Consider the following 23,091-nt stretch of genomic DNA (forward strand, 5'->3'; position numbering starts at 1 on the left):
CCTTTATTGAATTGGCAATATAACATTGAAAACCTGATACAAGTGCGAAGTGGCACATCTATGTTATCTGCACTGATCATCCAACCATCCCCAAATGGGATGATAGAAGGCCCCAGTTCCTAACTGCTTATGGGAGTTCTTCTATTCCATCCGCCAACTTTCAATTTGGATCCGTAGGAAAGTGAAAAGCATCTCATTTTTCCTAAAAGACAGAAATCCGAATGTTTTGTTAAACCACTCTAGTGGAGTGAGAAAATGATGCCAAGAGAAAGTTGGCTGACGTGAAAAGAAAGACAGGCATGTTTTCTCACTTTCAAAATCCAGTTGTGAGATGAGGAATTTGGGCATGGAGAAAAGATAACAACTTTTAGGCTTAGAATCTTTTCTTTTTCTTACAACAAAACAACCATTTTTCATACATTTTCCATTTCAACAACTTTTTGGGCTTAGATTCTTTTCCTTTTCTTGACAACAAAACGACTATTTTTATTCATTTTTCATTCTCACCCACGTAATTTTCCTTCCCCCCCCCACCCCCCCTCCCATTGGCGGAATGTAAGTCCCATGAGATGGAAGGGATAGAAGTCCTCCCATCATACACCAAATGACCTCAAGAAGTTCTCTAACCAGACAGTGAGATTTGTCTGATGGTGTGGTTTTTGGCCTATGATCCATCTACAATGGTCCCTTGAGATGAATGGCCTAGATTACATAAACATGTGCCATCTGCACTGGACTAGTCACCATTATTGTCAAGTAAAACAACACGCGTTTTTAATACCGTGTCATTCTCGCCATTCAACAAAAATACCGTGTCCTTCTCCTCAAAAAACAAGCCCAGCACAAGCTTTCCCATTCACTATACATTCCATGTTCAAATTGTAGACTGCAGATGCCCATGTACATTTAAACAGTACAAGGTGAAAACTAGGCTATTTTGCAAGACTGCTTGTGTAATGTACATACAAAAAGGATCAATTCTGCTTACAGATTCCTCTCAGGAGGTTCCAGCCAAGGAAATCCAAGGACATCAAACACCTCTCTTTCTGTTTTACAACTCAAACTTGTACTCGATCTTGCACCCTGCATAGAAAATTGAGATATACTAAATTGCTAAGCATATATGTGAATCATGGAAAATGTTATCAAACTAAGTTCATTTTGGGATACCCGTTTCCCTGAAGAACTCTGGGTAGCTAGAAATAGCCCTGTATCATCAAGTCTATAGCCTTTGGAGTCTGCCAGTAACCTCAACCTGCAACACATTGTTATTCAATGTTATTTCATTTTTTAGTGTAAACAGCAGGGAAATAGAAAGGAGAATGAATTCAATACTTAATAACTCCTGAGATACGTCTCCTTAAATCACTATATGGAAAGATGAGCATACCTTCTATTTAGTACATCATTCCCTGTCCAATGTATTAGTCCAAAAGCATATATATCCCTTGGGTAAACCTGTAAAAGAAATCATAAAGTACATTTTTAGTGGATGCAAAACAAATATACAATGGTTATTATTTTGCCATTCACAAATTCTTCATAGGGTTTATCTTGGCCAACTGGGAAAATGACGAGTTTTAGTTGCTAGTTCCACCTCAATTAATACAAGTCAATTAAAATAAATTTCATTTCAGCCCCTTTCACCTTTTCTTCTAAAATAATTTCCAATTAGGTCGACCAACCTAAAAGTGCCATATTACATAGTTGGATGTAATAGAAGTATAAAAATGCTGCACCAATGATGCTAGAAGAAAGTGCAACCCACGGCATAATTATAAAGACTACACCAATCACGTCTAAAATAGGACCATTTAACACTTTATTTGCAGCGGTTAGACCAATCAAAATGATTTCATGCTATGACATAATTCTACTTTAACTGTCATTCTGCTGACAGAATATTGAAGCAACAAACTAGCCATCTCTTTCAAAGATTAACTTGGAAATTGTTAATTTTTTTTTTTTAAAGGTAGCAGGATTGTTATGATACCTTCAAATCTATGCGGTGCCGCTGCTCTCGACCAGGATATGTGCAAAGACCAAAGTATGTATCAACCCCCGAATCAGTTCCCTGTGTATGTTGAGCAGAAACAAAAGTATGGGTAAATGAATACATGAAATAAGAGTATGAAAGAAGTCAACCAACTGAAGAAAAAATTATGGAAATAATATTATTTGGATGTAGATAATTAATGTCTACAAGTACACTTTATAATCTTGAAGGAGGGCATGCCAAAAGGATCCTTCTCCAGTAAATCTAGGAATATACCATATACATACGGTTTGTTTGGGCAAAAGCCTAGGATGGATTCTTCTTAATTAAATCTGGGAATATACCATCTCCACAGTCCGTTTGGACAAAAGCCTAGGAGTTCAAAGCCTAATTTCCAGAAAATTCAAGTCATCACCTTTTCAATCAAGAATGGAGCACAGCCACCTTTGACAGTAAAGTGGTTCAATTTCAAGGTATGAAAGGGGCCAAAGGATATTGCATTGACACAAAAATATTTCAAGACTAATAGATTAAATAATATATGGGTTAAGGAGTATATGGAAAACAAGATGCTACAAGGCACATATGAAAAAAAAACACTATCTTTATGCTTGGTCTAAAGTCTAAACCTCCATCTTTTTTCAAGGCCATCCATCAAGTGACTGTTTCACCAAGCAACAAGTTTCTACATTATGAACAATGGATAAAAAATCTGTTTATAAAGCAGCTATCCTCCTCAGTGGTACTCCCCTAGACGTATATCATACACCAAATGAACTCAGAGAGCAGAGTATGGTGTCAGTACAACAGAGTTACATGTCTTTAAATGATATTTTTAAGTTGTATGACATACCCTAATTCCAAAATCAAAAGAGAAATAGAAAAATCATATTGTTTCAATTGTCCTTGCGTGGGAAACTTCTATTCTAGTATTCAACATGAAATTAATTTAAATCTTCTAGACATGCAACATAAAGCATACTTACCTCTATGGGCCCATCAACCATGTACTTCACCATATAGACCCATTTGCACCCAACATGCCATTTTCCTTTGGGAAGTCACAAGTTACGCTAAGCAGGCCCACGTGGAATGTATGATGACGTGATGGTAACCATTAACAACTTGAATAACACAGCAATAATCGGATGGCTGCGATTCATTTTGAAAAGTGCAAACTTTTAGAAAGGGAAATGAATACATCACTTTTTTTTACTTGGTAGAGCCTTTCTTTAGTGTAAAAGAAAAAAGGATGAATATATCACTTCCCTTGTACATAACTACGCTATCTTCATATGCGGGGCCTATGATCGCTTAGATAGGCGAGTATAACGCGTGTGTTTTCAGCAAATTCCATCTCATACTATAATTTCCGCTCATTATTTTTAATTGGAGATATCCTTGCAAACGAATAAATAGATGATGCTTTTGATTTGCAAAGTTGGAAAGTCTCATGTATTGATTTTGAAAACTATATCTTTTTCAATTACGGACTCTTTCTCTTTCCAGATTTCGAAGGTTAGGGTTTCTCTCTCCATCTCTCTCATTTTTTCTTCCTTTTTGATTATTATCGTCGTTAGAATATATTCGTTTTCTTTTGTTTTTGTCAGAGGCGTCTAGATTTCGCAGCTAACTTTTAAAAGCTATCAAATTCTAGTGAGGATCGAAGGGGATGGGAAATCAGGATCCGAATCAGTCATGAAATCGGGAAATCATCAATCCGAAGCAATCGCGTGTTCCATTTGGATCGTGCCAGGGCAAGCATTCTCACGTGTACACATCTTAGAAGCTCATTTGATCCTGACAATTACAATAGAGGTTCAGATGGTATTGAGTACGGTCCATAAATCCTATTCCTAAACAAGAAAAGAAAGAAAAAGATCGACCAAATTAAAGAGAAAGTGCTGGATTAAGACGGAAAAAGGGTCCAAAACCTACACAGAAGCAAAATCGCTAAGTCAAAAGTGAAGAATGGGTACATGATTTCTCACAACATGCTACAGAGAAAGAGAGAGTACATGAGGGTTTTTAGAGATAGAAAATAAGGGCTTTTTAGGTTATTAAGAAGACGACCAATTAGAAAAAAGAGGAGTGAAGATGGAGGGACCAAAAAAAGACACTGACTGAAAATCAAAGAATCTCAAAACAGAACTGATCGTACAAAAGAGGAAAATAAAAAAGCTTTAACATTTAATGAAAAGAAACCCTAACCAAAATAAAGCAGACAGAAAAAAAAAAGCAAGTCAAAGATCCTCCCACCCACACTTTTAAAAGTTAGCTGTTAAATCTAGACGCCTCTGACAAAAACAAAAGAAAACGAATATATTCTAACAACGATAATAATCAAAAAGGAAGAAAAAATGAGAGAGATGGAGAGAGAAACCCTAACCTCCGAAATCTGGAAGGAGAGAGTCCATAGTTGAAAAAGAAATAGTTTTCAAAAACAAATACGTGAGACTTTCCAACTCTGCAAATCAAAAGCATCATCTATTTATTCGTTTGCAAGGATATCTCCAATTAAAAATAATGAGTGGGAATTATAGTATGAGATGGAATTTGCTGAAAACACACGCGTTATACTCGCCTATCTAAGCGATCATAGGCCCCACATATGAAGATAGCGTAGTTCTGTACAAGGGAAGTGATGTATTCATCCTTTTTTCTTTTACACTAAAGAAAGGCTCTACCAAGTAGAAAAAGGGACGAATTTATCATTTCCCTTTCTAAAAGTTTGCACTTTTCAACATGAATCGCAGCCATCCCATTAATGGCTGTGCTATTCAAGTTGTTAATGGTTACCATCATGTCATCGTACGTTCCACGTGGGCCTGCTTAGCGTAACTTAGGTGGTGGCGTGTTATCAAGTGTCTCATTTGGAGCGTCTCCTATTATCATTTCCCAAACAAGAGAAATCATATAAAGCTATTCAGAGTATGGTGCCGTACAAGTTTGTTGTGTGAATGGGTTGACCCTAGAGTGGGATGAAAGTAGCCCATACTTGAAAGCCCAGCCATAGTGCAGTGAAAATAGTGACAAAATAAAACACACACTTCAATCATACGTGGAGGCGGAGTTTCAATATTCTGCCTATAATTAAAAAAATTCTTGAAAATCGAAATTCTTAATTCCCCATCTGACTTTAAAAAGATCATCCCATGTTTCCTATGGAGCTGATTTTTTGTGGACACCCTATCTATGTGAGGGCCAATCAAATGAATGGTTTGGATCACCCAAACAATATGCCCCCACTGTATTTTAAGCTAGTGTGTAGATAACTTATCTACACTTGTGTGTAGAAACCGTTTTCTCATATATATATATATATATATATATATATATATATATATATATATATATATATACAGAGAGAGAGAGTTAACATAAGAAAATTTTAAATGAATTGATGGTTGAGAGTGCATTTTATCTGAGATACGAGAGACACACCTAGCCTCTAACAACTAGCACATTAAAATTAGAGAAATGTTTGTCTACAGTTAGCACTTTTCCAACATATGAGAAACTTTTACCTCCATGCTGTGATTACTAAAGACCAAATCTTCTCTCAAAAACTTGATATCCTTCAAATATTGAACATATCGAAGTAGGAAGCCTTTATGACTGCAGGTATAAAAAATGAAGGGTTAGGTTTCCAAATGATTGCTTAAACTAGAACTAATGGAAAAGAGAAGACAGGAATTAATTTAGTTTTGAGACAGCAAACATTTTATCTTCCAGATACAGCATGGGCAAACCAAGAAAGGTGAGGAATAAAACAAGGGGCACTTTTGTTGGTTTGTCTCTGGAACTAGAGATATTATATTGTGCCCAAAAGATCAAACATTTTATCTACTCCACCTAGGGGGGCCATCACAAATAATTAATGCATCATACTTTAAAACTATCAATGTAACAAAGGAGCATTTGCACCTTTTTCCATCAGGATGTGTCATTATGATATCCAGGTCGCCGCATGTAGCTTTTCCACGTCTGTACGATCCCCCACAAACAACAACCACCTTCAATACCAAAGAATTCATCATAGTTACTGAGATCCTCCCAGAAATATTCAATAAATTATAGTAACATAGCAAACACAGTTAAAACTCAGACAATTTGAATAAGTCATGGAGCCCATCTTTCATCGAGGTAAAGATAAAAATGAAAAAACAAAATTAATGAAAGCTGGTACTACGACGAAGAAAACTGAGAGGATGTTGGATAGACGGCCGGGGGATTGGTCTTGCTCATCTTGTGGTTACGGTAACTTTAAATGGAGAAGTAAATATTAATGGTGCCACGAGAAGAGAAGAGGAAAAGAAAAGAAGAAGAAAGAAGAAAGAATCAAAACCAAAGTGAAATTGCTGTGGTGACTGGGGGATTGGTACTGCTGTTCCTGCAACTACTTAAATTTTAAATGGCGGGATAGATGTGGCTAGTGCGACCTGGATAAAAAGCGAAATTTCTCATCTCTGGGTGAGCCCACAAACCCTGCCGACTCGGGTATTGTGGCCTGGCCGGATTCAGGACTTGTTACTCCTTTTGTTGAAGGAGGAATACCGTCCCTATCTATCTCGGGCTCAGAGGTGAAAACGAGACTTAATATCCTAAGTGCGTGTTTAGTACGAAAACGAAAAGATTTATCTGGATCCATCCAGAATCTATGGCTCTGGGCGAAAAACTGTTGGGACATTCCTACCCTACCCTTCCCTGTCCTTCTTTCCTATCAAAGGACGGAATCTTATTTATGTTTCCTCGGCAGAGATGGCCTCTGGAGTTCTGGCCAAGAAAGACGAGGCTTGCGGAAGCATTCTACTCTCCCTATCCATCTGAAATCAAGATTTTGTCCAGGGCTCCGAGGTGTTGTGGGTCAATATTTATGGTATTCCTCTGCAAGTATGGGCTACCTCAACAGTTGAAGGCTTGGGAAATCTCTTTAGACCGGTCCTAGAGGTTAAAATGGAAGGTAACCATAATCAATGTATGAGTTTTGTATCGGTCAAAATCCTCACACCGAGATGGAAATTGAGTTATCCCTTCGTTAGTTTATGGATTTCTGGTCATTGTTACACTGTGGGAATCCTACTTCAGAAGTCAAAGGGACCTCATTCAACTTCTGAAGCTGATCCTTGGGATCCTTGTGCTTTTTCCTTAGTTCAAGGACCCCTTTTCCCTCTGGCTAAGCCTCTGAATCCTGGGTTGGAGAACCCCGGACGAGCAGACGATGGTCCAGGCGGTGGAAAAACCATCGAATCGTCGGAGCAGGGCCCCCTGTTTTCAAAATTCAAATCATCTGGAGTTTGGGCGGGAAAGGAGCAGGGTGCTCCTTCCAAAATTGGGCCTACGTTTTCATCTTTTACTGACCGAGTGGGGCTAGCAAGGAAAAACCTTGTACATCAAAAAGGTATTTTTGGCCTACCACGGTATCGAGATTTGGCATCTAGGGCCTGTACTGTATCTGGGCGAACAATTGGGATTTTCTCTAGCTTCCATTCTGGTCGAGTTAGATAGCCTGTGATTAGAGTCCTGTGCAGAAGAAAGGTAGAAAAATTCAAAATATCTGTCAGATGAGGATCTTACTACTATAAAGGCTCTTGTACTGGAATTATAATTCTATTTCATCGAAAGGTGAAAAAGTTTTTAGGTTGGGGTGTTTCGAATGATTATTGTGGTTGTCTAAAATGTTTTTTGGCATTTGGAAAGGTCAAGATGGAGGTCAGATCCTACCTTGAGAGGGGTTGTAGCCATCTTTCATTTTATTAGCTCATTTATGGTACCTCGGGATATGGAAGGGACGGGTTGCAAAATGTCAGGCTACTTGCTAAGGACTTTTGATCGATACTTACGTGAACTCAGGAGTTTTTGTCTTATGATCTTTGGCATTCGAGAAGGCAAATTTTTTGGTCAGGAAGTTTCTGGTGCCATAACCGAGTGTATCTCTAGGTTGGCACATTCGTTCCACGTGTGTTGTGGGGGTGAGTTTTGGCTTTCATGCCTGGGCGCTAGAATCCTTTGACGGTTATCTATGTGTCTTTAACCTTGGAAGTTTTGTTCAAATATTTGGGAGAATGGATCAGAATCAACCTTCCCACTTCACCCCCTCCTCTTCCGTAGGATCAAGGAGGAAAAGGAAGCGGTTCTCTGATACTCTATCTCGAGAGGAACTTCTCCTTCGTATCAAGGGATTGAGCTATAATGAAGAAAAGGCCTCCAAATCCTCTCCCACGGCCAGAGAGGAAATCGGCCAATTTTTGAAAAAAGGAATGGACTATTTTCAAGAGAGAGGCCATAAGGAGAGGGAGGTTTTCTTTAACTTAACGGGTCTATATGATGTGAAAGAAACCCAAAAGCCTCTGCATAAACACCCTCTCTTTGTTAAATCCATGAGAAAGGAAAGCAGGCTGGAATGGGAAGCAAAAAAATAGGTTGGGATTCGAAGGCTGGAGGATTGGACCTTAAGAGCAGAGAATTCGGAAAATAGGAATCCAAATGAAGAAGAAAAAGATTTGGAGGAAGATTTGGTCCTGGACGAACTAAATTCCATTCTGGAGGAATTGGAAAAATGCTCTGGGTAAGGTTTCTGTTTTTGTCTACGTCGAGCTGATGGTGGGACAAAGAGCTTTTTGGGTGGGTCCGCTTCTGGTGCTATAATCTTTTAGCGTCTTGTTAATATTGGTACTAACTTATGAAGTAAATCTTGGAATTTAAAGGATCTGATGAGATATAGGTAAGACTGAATGGTATAGTGAAGGAAACCTTAATTTTTTGGGTGTGAAGGTGTTCTTTTAGGAATACATTACCTGGCTCTGGGTATGCCCAGACCAGTCGTATTGATGTTTTGTAATGTAGGACGGGACTCTTGGTCCCCAATGCCTTTCTAATATCAATAAAATTGTCATCTCTCAAAAAAAAAAAATTGAATAAGTCATGGAAAGACAGACTTAGAGTGAGTGTCTTCATCAGCCATGCTGCACTGGGATTGAAGATTGGAGATAAAGTTAAAAAGGAAACAGGGGAGGAGATGAAATTAAAAAGGAGGAGAAACGCAGTGCAGCAACGGCCAATGAACAAGGAAAACAATGGAATGACTTATCAGAAAAAAACAAACTATATTTGGTTCGCTTAGTGCCTTTCTGTTATTTCACGATAACTATTTTTAGCACTAACATAATGGAAGGGAGGAGATGAAATGACGAAGAAAACAAAATAGCAGCATTAGTGATATTGCATAGAAACAGAGATGTAGAATGTGAACAGAGATGTTTAGATAGATAGATAGAAAGACAATGTACAATGGTATGTTATAGATTGGTAAACAACAGAGATGTTTCAGAAGCTCGCCGAAGGACACCCTCTCCTGCCATGTACAAGCCTCCGGATCCCCTACTAACCTCTTTTGCCTCGAAGACTCCTCACCTACTGTCGAAAAACCCGACAAGCATACCAACTTTGACGTCTGTCTGGACATGAAAGAGAAGCCACCTCTTCCACTTCTTAATGGTCATTGACTCTTAAACACCACCCACCAGCTCCACACCCAAATGACCTCCTGAGGCCTCTAAACCAATGACTTCCTTGGTGCCAAGACGGTCACATTGTATTCAAGCTCGGAGGTCTCATGGCTGCACGCCTGTTCAATAAAATTCCCCATATGGTTCCTCCTCTTTACAATGCGGTCGTACTGAAGAAAAATCGCTAAAGTTGATGAAAAAGAAAGAGAGAATATGTGAAATCAAGACTGTTGATCTTGTAGAACATATGTGGCAACCCAGTCCTATCTCGAACAGAAACTAGAAGATAAGGAATACAAAAAATCAATGGTATTGTTTTTCTTTCCGGAACCTCGAACAAGACCTGAAGGATCAAGGGCCTATAATCATCTGATCAAGGTGTTCTCAACAGCATTTGGACAAACTTATTTTTTCCGTTCAGATCAATGGATCAGATAATGTAACGAGGCAGAAATGAGGCCCAATAAGTGTGTTTTACTGTTTTAGGAAAAAGCATAAAGGTGACTTTCTTTTATATTTTTCAACAAAAGCAAATGAGAGGCTCTTGTGGGCGAGAGAGAACTTTTTAACTTGTTGCACCAAAACAGACTTTAAATGATGAAAAGTAGATAACACCTCACAACATGATGAAAAGCATGCTTTAACAGAAACCTTGCTAATATTCTCATCAACAGTTGCTTCCCGTTACAATCTTTCAAAAAAAAAAAATTACCATTAAAAAAAATACCATTAAAAAATCTTTCAAAAAACAGAGGGAAAGTAATAATACAATTGATTCTTGCCAAATATAGAACACAATATCCTTATTAAAGATAATCCACTTGAGAGAATAAAGCAGTTAAAGACAAACTTAAGCAGACTCTTTCTGCGTATGATTGCATAGTGCTCACCCCAGGCAAAACATCTTGCGCAGCTTTCTGTAAAAGAACCTCCATATCTTTAACCTAGAGAAATTGAAAAAGAGCACCAATGTTAAGATGCAAAATGAATACAATAATATTAAATCAAGAACAACAAAATCTACATGAAATAAATGGTAATCACACCTCGTGCCTTGGTATCCGCTTCTTGATATCATCAAAAAATTTCAACCCTAACCTTTGAGCACTTGTTAAAGAATCCTCAGTTTTCAGATCGTCAAGTGTGCGGTGGCCTTTTTCATAAAGTTTGAGAGCAGTGGCTGGACCGATACCCCAAACTTCTCCAAACAGAGTAACTGTCCGCACCTTCATGATTTTTGTAAAACCAAGAGAAAAAATGTGAGTCTCTCTGAGTCTAAAAACTAAAGAATTAATTCATATTCTTAGTGACCATATTATATAGCATCAGATGGGTCTAAGTATGACAAGCATCTAGGTGACAATGCAATTAGGTTTTGTGTGGCATATGTTAAAACCATCCCGTGGCATCCCTAGCAGCTAAGAATTGGTGTATCTAGCTCAAAGTTTTCTTACATATTTTTTGCACTAAAACACAGATCAAGGTATGATATATTTCATTATAAGCATAAAATACTTCATTTATCTGGCAATCCAGAGGATAACTACAAACAGATTCAATCCACATGAAAGATGGTATGCTTGTACTATGAATGTTTGGAATGATAGAATAGGTGAAGCAAGATTTCCCAAGCCAGTAAAAATTAATTTTGGCAAGAAAAGTAATATGTAGAGGAATAAAATACCAAGACGGCATTCCTCAGAGAGTGAAGTTCAGTTTTACAGAATAAAATAATGGGGCAGCATTTCTCAAAGAGAAAAGTTTAGTTTTCAAAGGACCTGTGTAACACCTTTTCATCTGCCTCAAAATGCTCCAACTTTGATAACTTCTCGGTAGTCACTATCTCATGAATCTGCAAACGTATTAGCATCTCAGTTAATGAAAACAAAGTGAATTTGTACTATGAAGAATCAGTTAATAACTATATTGTTGTGACTTGTGACCTACTTGCAATATATGATAGCATAAATATATTGATTTCCATCAAATTGGAAGATATAAATATCAGCATTTTGAACCACATGATGGATCACCCACCCATTTGAGAGAGAGAGAGAGAGAGAGAGAGAGAGAGAGAGAGAGAGGGAAGAGAAAATCGTGGAGTTTGATATTCCAACCCTGCGTCCTACATTCTTTTATATAAGTGAAAGTTCAGAGATGACAGAGTGCAACTAGGGCCATCCAACAATTGGCCCCACTCTATGTATGGTGGAGATGGTGGGCCCATCCATGTGTGTAAAATGGTGGGCCCCAACATATGCATGGGCTTGAGTGGAGATGGTGGGGTCCACTCCATCAAAACATGGTATAAAATGGTGGGCCCAACCATAATCAAAACATGAGGTGGAAAAAGTTGGGCCCACCCACCCACTTCATATGGAGAAAGGAGGAGACAGAGAAGAGAATGATGAAGGGAAGAGAAATCGTGGAACTTGATATTACAACCCCACGTCCCACATTCTTTTATATAAGTGAAAATTCCAGTAAAAAAAAATCCAAGGCCCACCCATGCTATGCAAGAGGTTTAAAAAAATCCACCATAGAAAAAATTCCAGTAAATTATTCCCATGAAAAAAGTTTTCAAAACGAATTACAATTGAAAGAAACATGTTTCGTATATATTGCAGATGATAGTCAGATACTTCTAGAGGACAAATTACCATGTTTGACAAGACACGATGTACGGATACTTCAAGAATACTTCATTGATGCCTTGCTTTTAACTTGTGTCTTATATTTGCATTTATAACTTCAAGTATGTGAGATTACAAGCACTATTTTAGATTTATTATGGGCAGGTGCTTGACCTGATCAAAAAGCATTTTCCTGTGGCTGTGGCTATGTCGGTATCCTTATTTGGGTATCACAGGATATGTATGCCTGGCTTGAAACACATACTACTAAACTGAAACACGTCCACACACATGTATGACTCATCATCACATGAAATTCTGCACATCTTTTATCATTGCCATGGTCTCTCCCTAAGTGACGACCATGTTCATTGACAACAATTGAAACCCCTCTGTGAAGTAATAATATAGGAAGACAATAAAATCTTCAAGAATGCAACACTACCCACACGAAAGCACAACCACCCACAAGAAAGAATAGCAGGTCACCAGAAAGCAAAGAATCTTTCAATCAGTCAAAATAAGTAGGTATAAAAAGCAATCTTATAAAAATAATTCCAATAATAGACCTTTTAAAGAAAAGACGACATGAATTGCTGCAACAACAATTGATTTTTCAGATACAACTTGATAATTTAGTTTAACAGCATATAATGGTCCATGGTATCAAGAACAGGTTTGGATGGAAAATATGGATTTATTCAGACCACCTAGTAAATGAGTAAAGGTGATGGAGTAAAATTATTTACTTACATGATCCTGCATCGACTTTCCAATTGTGGGCAGGTGCTTGACCTGATCAACACTTTCAATTTTGAAAGATAACTTTTCAATCACTGGAATAGACTTGTAATAGCTGAATGACCTCCGATCATCTCCTAGGGCTTTTGTAAGGAAAATAAAAGCAAAATTAAAACAAATCCTAAAAGCCCAGGTGTATGATAAGGATAAGAACATGTACAAGGAATCAATAAATCAAATGGCAGTCTTACCTCTATATATGTTGATAAGCTTTCCAAATATTTCAGTAATATTCCTGTTTAAGTCAGGTGGTTTATACAACAACGATGACTGCAAATAGCCAACCAAATCAGAAACCAACTAAAGGAATGTTGAGCTAGCGCATAAAATAAGTGAAGGAACCACATCTATAGCCCCCTTCTGATAGTATGAAGCTTGTAGCATAAGACATCGAAGAGATTCAATGGATATGTCACAAATGAAAAAGCGATTAAATTTTATCAACACCCCATAAACTGTTACCCTGAGTGGTACCCAGAATTTGAAACACCATTCAGCTAAGCCAAAAATAAATAATAAAATGATCCAAAAGTCTCCAAACATTTATTAGAACAATGGTTACCGGGTCTTACTTCCTCATGCTTAGAATCTGGGTCATTGATACTAGAATTCGCAGCATCAGAAATATGGCGGGTGCCGACCGGCTCACAAGAATCTCTGGCAGAATTTGGATCTTCATCTCTGGCATTCATATCAGTAAGTTGAAGTTCTGGCGCTGTCAAGTAGTCACCTGTCTTTCTGTTACTTTCCCTATTCGTTGCACTTGCCACTTTTGAATCCTCACAAGTTCTGGCCTTTTTGCAAGGCGATGATTCGTCATCACCTAAATTGTGGTCTTTGGCTGGTTCAGAACATATTTTCTCCAATGTTTGGCCTGATTCACTCACTCTTTCTAGCTGTACTTCTAGATAATATGAATCCTCAGACACCTTTTCTCCAAGTTTCAAGCTGTCCTCCAACCATTGGTAAAGAAGTACATTCTGCAACAGGCAGTGAGAGAAAATTCAGGATAACAAGGGACTGAAGCTTGTAACATACAATTCCGAAATAAATATAATCTAAAGATGATATTTTAAGGGGGGATTTCATTTCTTTGCAACGGAAAATTGGAGAAGTTGAATCGGGATTCTAAGAATTGCAGCGACTCACTGAGATTTGGCCATGTGCTAAATTAGATCACCAGTAGTGTTAAGAGAGGTGCGTCTCTCTTTTAATAATGAATTCCAGCAATGCTATTATTAGAAATTCTCTTAACATTTTCATCATTGGATCACTAAGTTTGAGTTGTAATATGTTCTCTACATTAATATAAGGCAAAGAAGGTCTCTTCTCACCTTAAGCATTCCACACACACTTCTTTACCCTTCTCCATCTTTTCTCCTTCTCTCCTTTGTTTCTTTTTTGGCTGTTTTTCTTTTTTCGGCTTCATTCTGGCATCAATGATGCCAACCCTCTACAGAGGCGTATGACTCTTCCACCTAGCAGAAAGAGGTGTATATGACTCCTCCACCTAGCTTTCTGCCTCAAGGGGACGAAGAAGAGTGTCGCCTCTGTAAGTCTATACGATCTGAAGCAGACACCATGAGGATGGTTCCACCATCTCAGCATAGTAATACGTGACATGGCTTTCGGTAATGTCAATTTGATCATGCTGTTTTCACCTCTGACCGGACTATCCTTCTAGTATATGTTGATGGCATTATCCTCACTGGAGAGGATACATCTTTCATTAATTATGTAAAAGAGGAGTTTGGTCGTATTTTTGAGGTTAAGGATTTGGGTAGCAGGAAGTTTCTTCAAGGTCTTGAGATTGCTCGATCTAGAAAAGAGATCTTTCTTTCTCAGAGAAGTGCACTTGAGCTCCTGAACGACATTGAAATTGTTAACGGCAAGAAAAGGAAACACTTATATAGATATTGCCTTGTATTGCTTGGCAGCTTCTCACATTCCATCTTTAGATTATTGCTTATTAGGCTAATATTCTCTTTATTTGATTTGCCCTAATCAAGGGATTTGATTGTATGCTTAATGTCTATAAATATGTAATTGTGTATAGAATGATAATACACAGAGAATACAATACACTTCTTCTTCTCTTATTTCTCTTTTGCTTCGATTTCTCAGTTCATAACATGGTATCAGAGCATTAAGGCTCGATCCATCGTGCGCTCCCACTGCCCGGGTTCTCTGCAAGCAACTCAATAACCGTTCTTCGTCCGGTTCTCTGAAAATCAGTCCTGCCTTTATTCTGCTTTGTCTCTTTTCATGCTCTCTGAAAATCAGTCCGATCGTTCTGTCTTTTGAGTTTTTCTTACCATCCACTGCTCTTGCTTTTCATAACAGTACCCTCATAAGTTTCTTTTTTTTGTCCCCTTCTAGGAGTTGCTCCATACGTGAGAACCTCTCTCTTTTCTTCATAGTGCATGTTTTCTTTTGAAAACCAGTGCAAAATCAGTCAAAGCCTTTATCAAAGGCTTTAATAAATAAGGCCTTGCCTATCAGTTGCTTTATTAAAAGCCTTTGTTTATCAGTGCATAATCAGATGCCTGTTTTCATTGGTTTTGTTTATTAAATAAGGCTTTGTTTCCCTCTCTGGACTTCACTTATTTTCCCTCTGTACTATACGTGGTGCACCTCTGTCATAGCCATCCATCTCGGATTCTTGACTCTGATCTTCCCTTGTCTTTTCATCTCAATCAAGGTTCACTTTACTGTACTCACTCTTGGCTGAACCCATTAGAGAAGAATTGAGAAATAATGAGTTTTGAAATCACTCAACCCATTGCAGTTAAATTGGATGGGATGAATTATAGCCATTGGTCTTTTCTCATGCGAAGGTTTTTGAAGGGAAAAGGCCTTTGGAAATATGTCACAGGCGATACTAAACTTCCAGCAAAGGATGATCCCAAATTTGATGATTGGGAAATAAACAACAACAAGATTGTTACTTCGATCGCCAACTCTGTCGTCCCATCCATTAGTATGCAGTTTGGCAGATTTGAAACTGCCAAAGATGTCTGGGATTTTTTGTCTCGTAGGTATGTGCAATCTGATTTTGCATGGAAATATAAGTTGGAACAAGATCTTCGTTCACTAAGACATCAGAAAGGGCAATCTGTTTCAGAATTTCATTCCCAAATGGCTATAATTTGAGATGAATTGGCCCTTATGGAACCTAAATGGACAACCGGTGCAGAATTGTGGTACAATTATCGTGAAGAAATGCGATTAGTACAATTTCTAATGGCTCTTCAGGATGACTTTGAGACAATTCGTGCTACTATTCTTCATCGTTCGCCCCTTGCAACGGTTGATACTGCCTTATCCGAGTTACTTGCTGAGCAAACTCGTAAAGGTTTTCTTCCTAATCCAGCTTCAGTCTTTGCTGTCCCTTCTCATCCCAGAGGCAACTACTCGAAGGGAAAACGCACTTGGGGATATCAAGATATGTCTAATATTCAATGCATTTATTGTAAAGAATATGGACATATGGTTAAGAATTGTCCTTCACCCACTTCCAATAATATGCGCAATAAAAAGAAAGGGACTACTCGCTTTGGGGCTACTTTTGACACTCGACATATTGCAGCTCCCGCTCCGGCTTCACCTGACAAGGCTCTATCTGATCCTTCTGCTCCTTATGGCCATCTTGCACCAGATTTTGTACAAGAGATGATTCAGCAAGCTATCTCATAGATTGGTAATGTCACTCCTCCTGTCTCTGCCCTCTCGGCACCCTCAGGTATTTATTCGAATAGTTGGTTTATTTATTCTGGTGCTTCTCATCACGTGACCTTTGATATGAATTCATTCCAAAATTCTCAGCCATTACTTCTCATGTTATTCATACCGCTGATGGATCCACTATTACTGCTAGTCACATTGGAATGATTGAATCCTCGTCCATGCTTTCTTTGCCTGACGTTCTTCTTGTTCCCAAATTATCAATGAATCTAATCTTTGTAGGTCAGTTATGTGATCATGGTTTTCATGTTATCTTTTCTTCTTCTGGATGTGTTGTGCATGATCACTTGACGGGGAAGCAAGTTGGGACAGGCAGTAAAACTGGTCGATTATTTCGCTTGGATGCACTTCATATTCCTCCTACTCTTCGTCCATCCCTCATAGCTGCCTCCACTCCAGGATCTTCTTCTTTCATGATATGGCACTCCCGACCGGGCCTTGTTTCCACACCTCGTCTTCGTTATATGATCAATAAAAGGTTGTTAGGACTAGTATAAGCAGAAAAAGAACTATGTTGTGTCAATTGTAAACTGGGTAAACAACCAGCATTGCCCTTTTCTAGAAGTACCTCTATTTCCTTATCTCCATTTGACTAAATGTACTCTGATGTTTGGGGACCCACTAATGTCCCTTCTATGGGGGGTAGTCAATATTATGTTATCTTTGTTGATGACTTTTCAAGTTATACTTGGCTTTATCTGTTGCAATATCGTTCTGAATTTTTACGTGTTTATACTGAATTTGTTGTTATGATAAAAATTCAATTTTCCAAATCTATTAAAAATTTTCGTTCCGACTCTGGTGGAGAATACATGTCAAATTCATTTCATACATTTCTAAAAAATGAGGGTACTCTTCCCCAATTGTCTTGTACTGATACACCTGAACAAAATGGAATAGCGGAACGCAAGCATCGTCATATTATTGAGACTGCCCGAACACTACTGCTCTCATCTTCTGTCCCTCGCAAGTTCTGGGGTGAAGCTGTTCAAACTTCAGTCTATCTCATTAATCGAATACCCTCATCCATCACAACCGGCGTATCCCCTTTTGAACATCTTTATCACTCTCTTCCTAACTACTTTGAACTTCGCGTGTTCGGCTCCACGTGTTTTGTACTTCTTCCTACACAAGAGCGACATAAGTTGGGTAAAAGAAGTGCCATTTGTGTATTTTTAGGTTATGGTATTCAGCAAAAAGGGTACCATTGCTACGATCCTGAAGCAAAAAAAATTACGAATTTCTCAGCATGTCTTTTGGGAAAAAAATACCATTTTATCCCATCTCCCCCACTCCATCATCTCAGCCTTTTCAACCAGTGGACCCCTTTCCTGATGTTTCTTCTAACACCTCATGTGAGTCCTAATAGTTCCCCTACTGTCCTAGATCATCTTACGGCTCCTGATTCTGCTCTGGACCAGTTTACTCCTAATACCAACAATGCTGACTCAACCAGTGATCCATCACCTATTGTTCGTATGCATCACTACCCGCAACACGAACACCATCCCCCAGCCAAACTTAATGATTATCATTATTTTTTATCTACTATTTTGTCTCTTCATGAGCCTCAATCTTACCGAGAGGTTGCCTCTGACCCGAAATGGCAGCAAGCTATGATAGAAGAGCTTACAGCCTTACAAAATACTTGGGAACTTGTTGATCTTCCTCCTGGAAAGTCTATTGTAGGGTGCAAATGGGTTTAGAAGATCAAAACCAAATGAGATGGATCAATTGAAAGGTACAAAGCCCGCCTTGTTGCTAAAGGATTCACCCAAGAGTACGGGATTGACTACGAGGAGACATTTGCCCCTGTTGCTAGTATGACGACGGTACAAACACTTATTGCCATTGCCTCTACTCGACACTGGTCATTACATTAAATGGATGTTAAAAATGCCTTCCTCAATGGTGATCTTCATGAAGAAGTATACATGCAGCCTCCTCTTGGTCTTTCACACAAGCCTCGACAAGTTTGCAATCTCCGTCGTACCTTAAATGGTCTCAAACAAGCCCCTCGCTCCTGGTTTGAGAAATTTTGTACTGCCATTCTCCGCTATGGTTTTTCTCAAAGTGCATATGATTCTGCTATGTTCATCCAAAGATCAACCCGTGGACTCGTCATTCTACTTTTATATGTTGATGATATGGTTATTACTGGTTATAATCTACGCGGCATTAATGACACTAAGAATCATTTGCACAAATGTTTTGAGATGAAAGATCTCGGTACTCTTCATTACTTTTTTGGGATAGAAGTTGATTCTACGCCCAATGGATATTTTCTTTCACAAGTGAAGTATGCATCTGATATTATTAGTCGAGCCGGTCTTACTGATGCTAAGATAGTAGACACTCCTCTTGAATTAAATGTGAAGCTTCAACCTTTTGATGGAAACCTTCTTCCTAATCATACTTTGTATCGCCAGCTGGTCGGGAGTCTCAACTACTTCACCATTACCCGACCTAATATCAGTCATGCTGTTCAGATTGTCAGTTAGTTGATGGCCAAACCTCGCTCTGTTCATTTTGCCGCTGTTCTCAGGATTTTACGATACCTCAAGGGCACGATGTTTCAAGGGATCCTTTACTCTTCCAAGTCACCACTTACTCTTCAAGCATTCTTTGATGATGCTGATTATGCTGGTGATGTTACCGATCGACGTTCCACAACAGGATTTTGTGTCTTTCTTGGAGATTCTCTTATTTCATGGAAAATCATGAAGCAAACAGTTGTTGCTCGTTCCAGTGTTGAAGATGAATATCGTGCTCTTACCCATTCTACTACTGAAGTTATTTGGTTACGGTGGCTTCTCCGTGACATGGGTGTTTCTCTTTCTGATCCTACCCCTTTCTTCTGTGATAACAAAAGTGCCATTCAAATCGCTCACGATGATGTCTTCCATGAAAGCACCAAACACATTGAAGTTGACTGTCACTTTATTCGCTATCATGTGTTATGGAAGACGATTTCCTTGCCGTTTATACCATCAGAACATCAGATTGCTGATTTATTCATTCACCAAGTCTCATTCATCCTCCCATTTGCGTTTTCTTATTTCCAAACTTCAAATGCATCCAACAACATCTTGAGTTTGCTGCCGGGGAGGGGGGGGGGGGGGCGGCGGCGGTGGTTGACGGCAAGAAAAGGATACACTTCCTTGTATAGATATTGCCTTGTATTGCTTGCCAGCTTCTCACATTCCATCTTTAGATTATTGCTTATTAGACTAATATTCTCTTTATTTGATTTGCCCTAATCAAGGGATTTGATTGTATGCTTAATGTCTATAAATATGTAATTGTGTATAGAATGATAATACACAGAGAATACAATACACTTCTTCTTCTCTGATTTCTCATTTCATAACAGAAATGATTGTGTGCAAACCCTCTCACTCCCTCATGGATCCGAAGTACTCCATCCATGCTAGTGAGGGTGATCTTATAGATCCACAGGAGTAGAATTGACTGTTTGTTTGTCTGATCTACCTGATTATTACTCGATCGGATACCACCTTTGTTCTCACCATGGTTAGTCGGTTCATGGATGCTCCTCGTTCTCAAAATCTAATTGCCATTCATCACAACCTTCGCTACATCAAGTTTAGCCCTGACTGTGGACTTTATCATTAATATGGTCATTTAGATGTCATTAGTTACACTAATACAGACTGGGCTGGGTCTGCTACAGATCATCGCTCTACGATAGGATATTGTGCCTTCCTAGGGTGGAATCTTGTTTCATGGAAGAGCAAGAAACAGTCCATTGTTTCGCCGTTTAGTATTGAAGCATGACATTGGGTCACGTCTCATGGAACATGTGAGCTTCTACGGCTTCGTTCTCTCATCTCTGAGTTAGTATTTTCTAGTGGTGCTTTTCATTGCAACAATAAAGCAGCTATCCACATTGGCTCCGACTCTATCATTCATGAATCATGAGTGAACCAAACATATTGGTTTTGACGTGCACTTTGTTAGGGAGAAGCTCGGTAAGGGGCATTCATAATTCCGTATCTTCCCTCATCACATCAGTTGCTGATATTTTTACAAAGGTTGTAGGGCCTACTCTTCTTCAGGATACTTTTGTCAAGCTAGGCGTGTCCAATCTATATAGCGATCAAAAAGGCAAAATGCTCTAATGTGTTGCCCTCTACGGTGCACGCATTAGGGAATCCTCTCACATGTCTCAGTATAAAGCTTGATTCCATTGACTACACCAAACAGGAAAGTGCATGAGATAACTTAATCTTTTGAGTGATTAAGTGTGTACCACATTTTTTTTTTTTTTTTTTGAAATGGACGTGTATCACATTTCTTTGGACAAACACCCTTGATTGTATTTGTATCACAATAACAAAAAAAAAAAACAAAGACAAAAACAAAAACAAAAACAAAAACAACAAAAGCTCACTCCATTAAAACGTGTTAGACGTCCACGACCCACTTGCTGAAGAAGGGCGCTTGAGTTCATAGCAAATATATGAGTAACCCTCTTTGAAAGGCGATCCTCAATTATAGCTCCCATTTGCATCAGCTTCTGCTTCCAAATCTAAAGGAAAGAAGTGTAGAAATTTGTGAGGGTGGATAAAGTATAAAGCAAGATTTTTTTTTAGAATGGTAAGTGTAAAGCAAGAAATTGTATAAAAAAAAGCAAGGAACAAATGAAATAATAGGAAACAAGTCACCACACACGTGCGAGCATGTGTGCGCGCGCGAAACACACACACCAATAAATTCCTAAGAAAAAAAAAGTACAAAACTAATTTATGGATATACATTTATAAGTTCAATTCCATACAACAGAGATGGCTCTCGCCTTCCAAAGCTTGAAATCAAACAGCATAAGATGATATCAGTATAGTCATTTTTGGAATAAGATGTTACCATTATTAATGGCCATTATAGCCATTTTTGTAAGTATGGATTTTAATCAAGCAAATGAAAGAATAAGGTGAGAATTTATCAAAACACGCTGTTGGGTCATTGAATTTTGTCTCCACAAGAAGAATTGAGTTGATAATTACCCATAAGGTTTTCCTAGTTTAGCCATTTACTGGAGTAGGAAGTCCCATAAGTAAATGAAACAATAGGGTGAAAGTGAGCATTTCACAAAATAGGCACAGGGTCACTGACTCTGACCCACACAAAAAAGAAACAACTTGATGAGGAGCAGAAAATTTTCATGGGATTGGCATGCATTGAGTTAGGAATTCGTCATAAGTAACTAAATGAAAAAAAAGGTGAGACCTTCACAAAATATGCACTTTTAGGTCATTGATTTGATCCCCACAAAGAAGAATCAAATTGATAAATAGTATAAGCTTTTCACAGCATCTGTTTATGGGTGCATGAACTCATGATAATTAAATGAAACAACAGGGCGTGAATTTCACAAAACAGGAATTTGGGTCCTTGGTTTTGGTGAACATAAACAAGTTTGAAATTGATAAGAATCATAAGATCTTCCAAACATAGGCATTATGGGGGCAGGAACTCAAAATAACTAAATGAAAAAAAAAGGTGTGAATTTCTAAAAATAGGCATTTGGGTCCTTGTTAAGTATCATAAGACTTTCTCAATATATGAATTATGTGGGCAGGAACCCATAACTACTGGAAACAGTAGGATGAAAAGTTCTCAAAACAGGAATTTGGGTCCTTGGTTTTGGTCAACAAAGACAAGTTTGAAATTGACTCCAAACATCGGCATTATGAGGGCATGAACTCAAAATAACTAAATGAAACGAAGGGTGTGGAACTTCTCAAAATTTAAAAATCGGGTCCTTAGTAAGTATCATAAGGCTTTCTCAATATATGAATTATGTGAGCAGGAACCCATAACTACTAGAAACAGTAGGATGAAAGGTTCTCAAAACAGGAATTTGGGTCCTTGGTTTTGGTCAACAGAAACAAGTTTGAAATTGATTCCAAACACAGGCATTATGAAGGCAGGAACTCAAAACAACTAAATGAAACAAAAGGGTGTGAATTTCTCAAAATTGGAATTTGGGTCATTAGTAAGTATCATAAGACTTTCTCAATATATGAATTATGTGGGCAGGAACCCATAACTACTAGAAACAGTAGGATGAAAAGTTCTCAGAAGGCATTTGGGTCTCTAAACAAGAATCAAATAGATAAAATGCTTAGAGATAGATGAAGCAAACCCTAAAAATATGCAATATGAAACTAAAAGCTGAAAAGGGGATATTAGTAGGTTTTGATTTTGTCCCAGAAATAAGGAAGTAGAGATAAAGAAAGAGAATACATGTAATCTTCGTGTTTGAACTCCATTTTCAACTAAGAAGACAATCATGCCACTGAACATTCCTTCCTGAACTACATCCTTCTTCCTTGTCTTGGGCGCCATTAATACTTCGCACGTGTTGGAATAAACAAAAGGAGAA

General features: G+C 38.4%; 1 protein-coding gene across 1 annotated transcript; it reads right to left on the reverse strand.

The window, feature by feature from the left end:
• Positions 1-773: 773 nt before the first annotated feature.
• POL{LAMBDA} (DNA polymerase lambda (POLL)) lies at positions 774-23,091 on the reverse strand. The gene is made up of 14 exons (XM_077366633.1): positions 22,953-23,091; positions 21,097-21,234; positions 13,511-13,918; positions 13,130-13,208; positions 12,891-13,021; positions 11,294-11,356; positions 10,551-10,730; positions 10,395-10,448; positions 5,924-6,012; positions 5,524-5,614; positions 1,994-2,074; positions 1,391-1,458; positions 1,171-1,255; positions 774-1,083 (listed from the first exon to the last, which is right to left on the reverse strand). Exons 1-14 carry the CDS (start codon positions 23,052-23,054, stop codon positions 985-987), a joined length of 1,668 nt encoding a protein of 555 aa, XP_077222748.1. The 5' UTR covers positions 23,055-23,091; the 3' UTR covers positions 774-984.

This window comes from Tasmannia lanceolata, unplaced genomic scaffold, assembly GCF_043159265.1.
Source record: "Tasmannia lanceolata isolate RefF3 unplaced genomic scaffold, GAP_Taslan_0.1 ptg000023l, whole genome shotgun sequence".
NCBI lineage: Eukaryota > Viridiplantae > Streptophyta > Magnoliopsida > Canellales > Winteraceae > Tasmannia > Tasmannia lanceolata.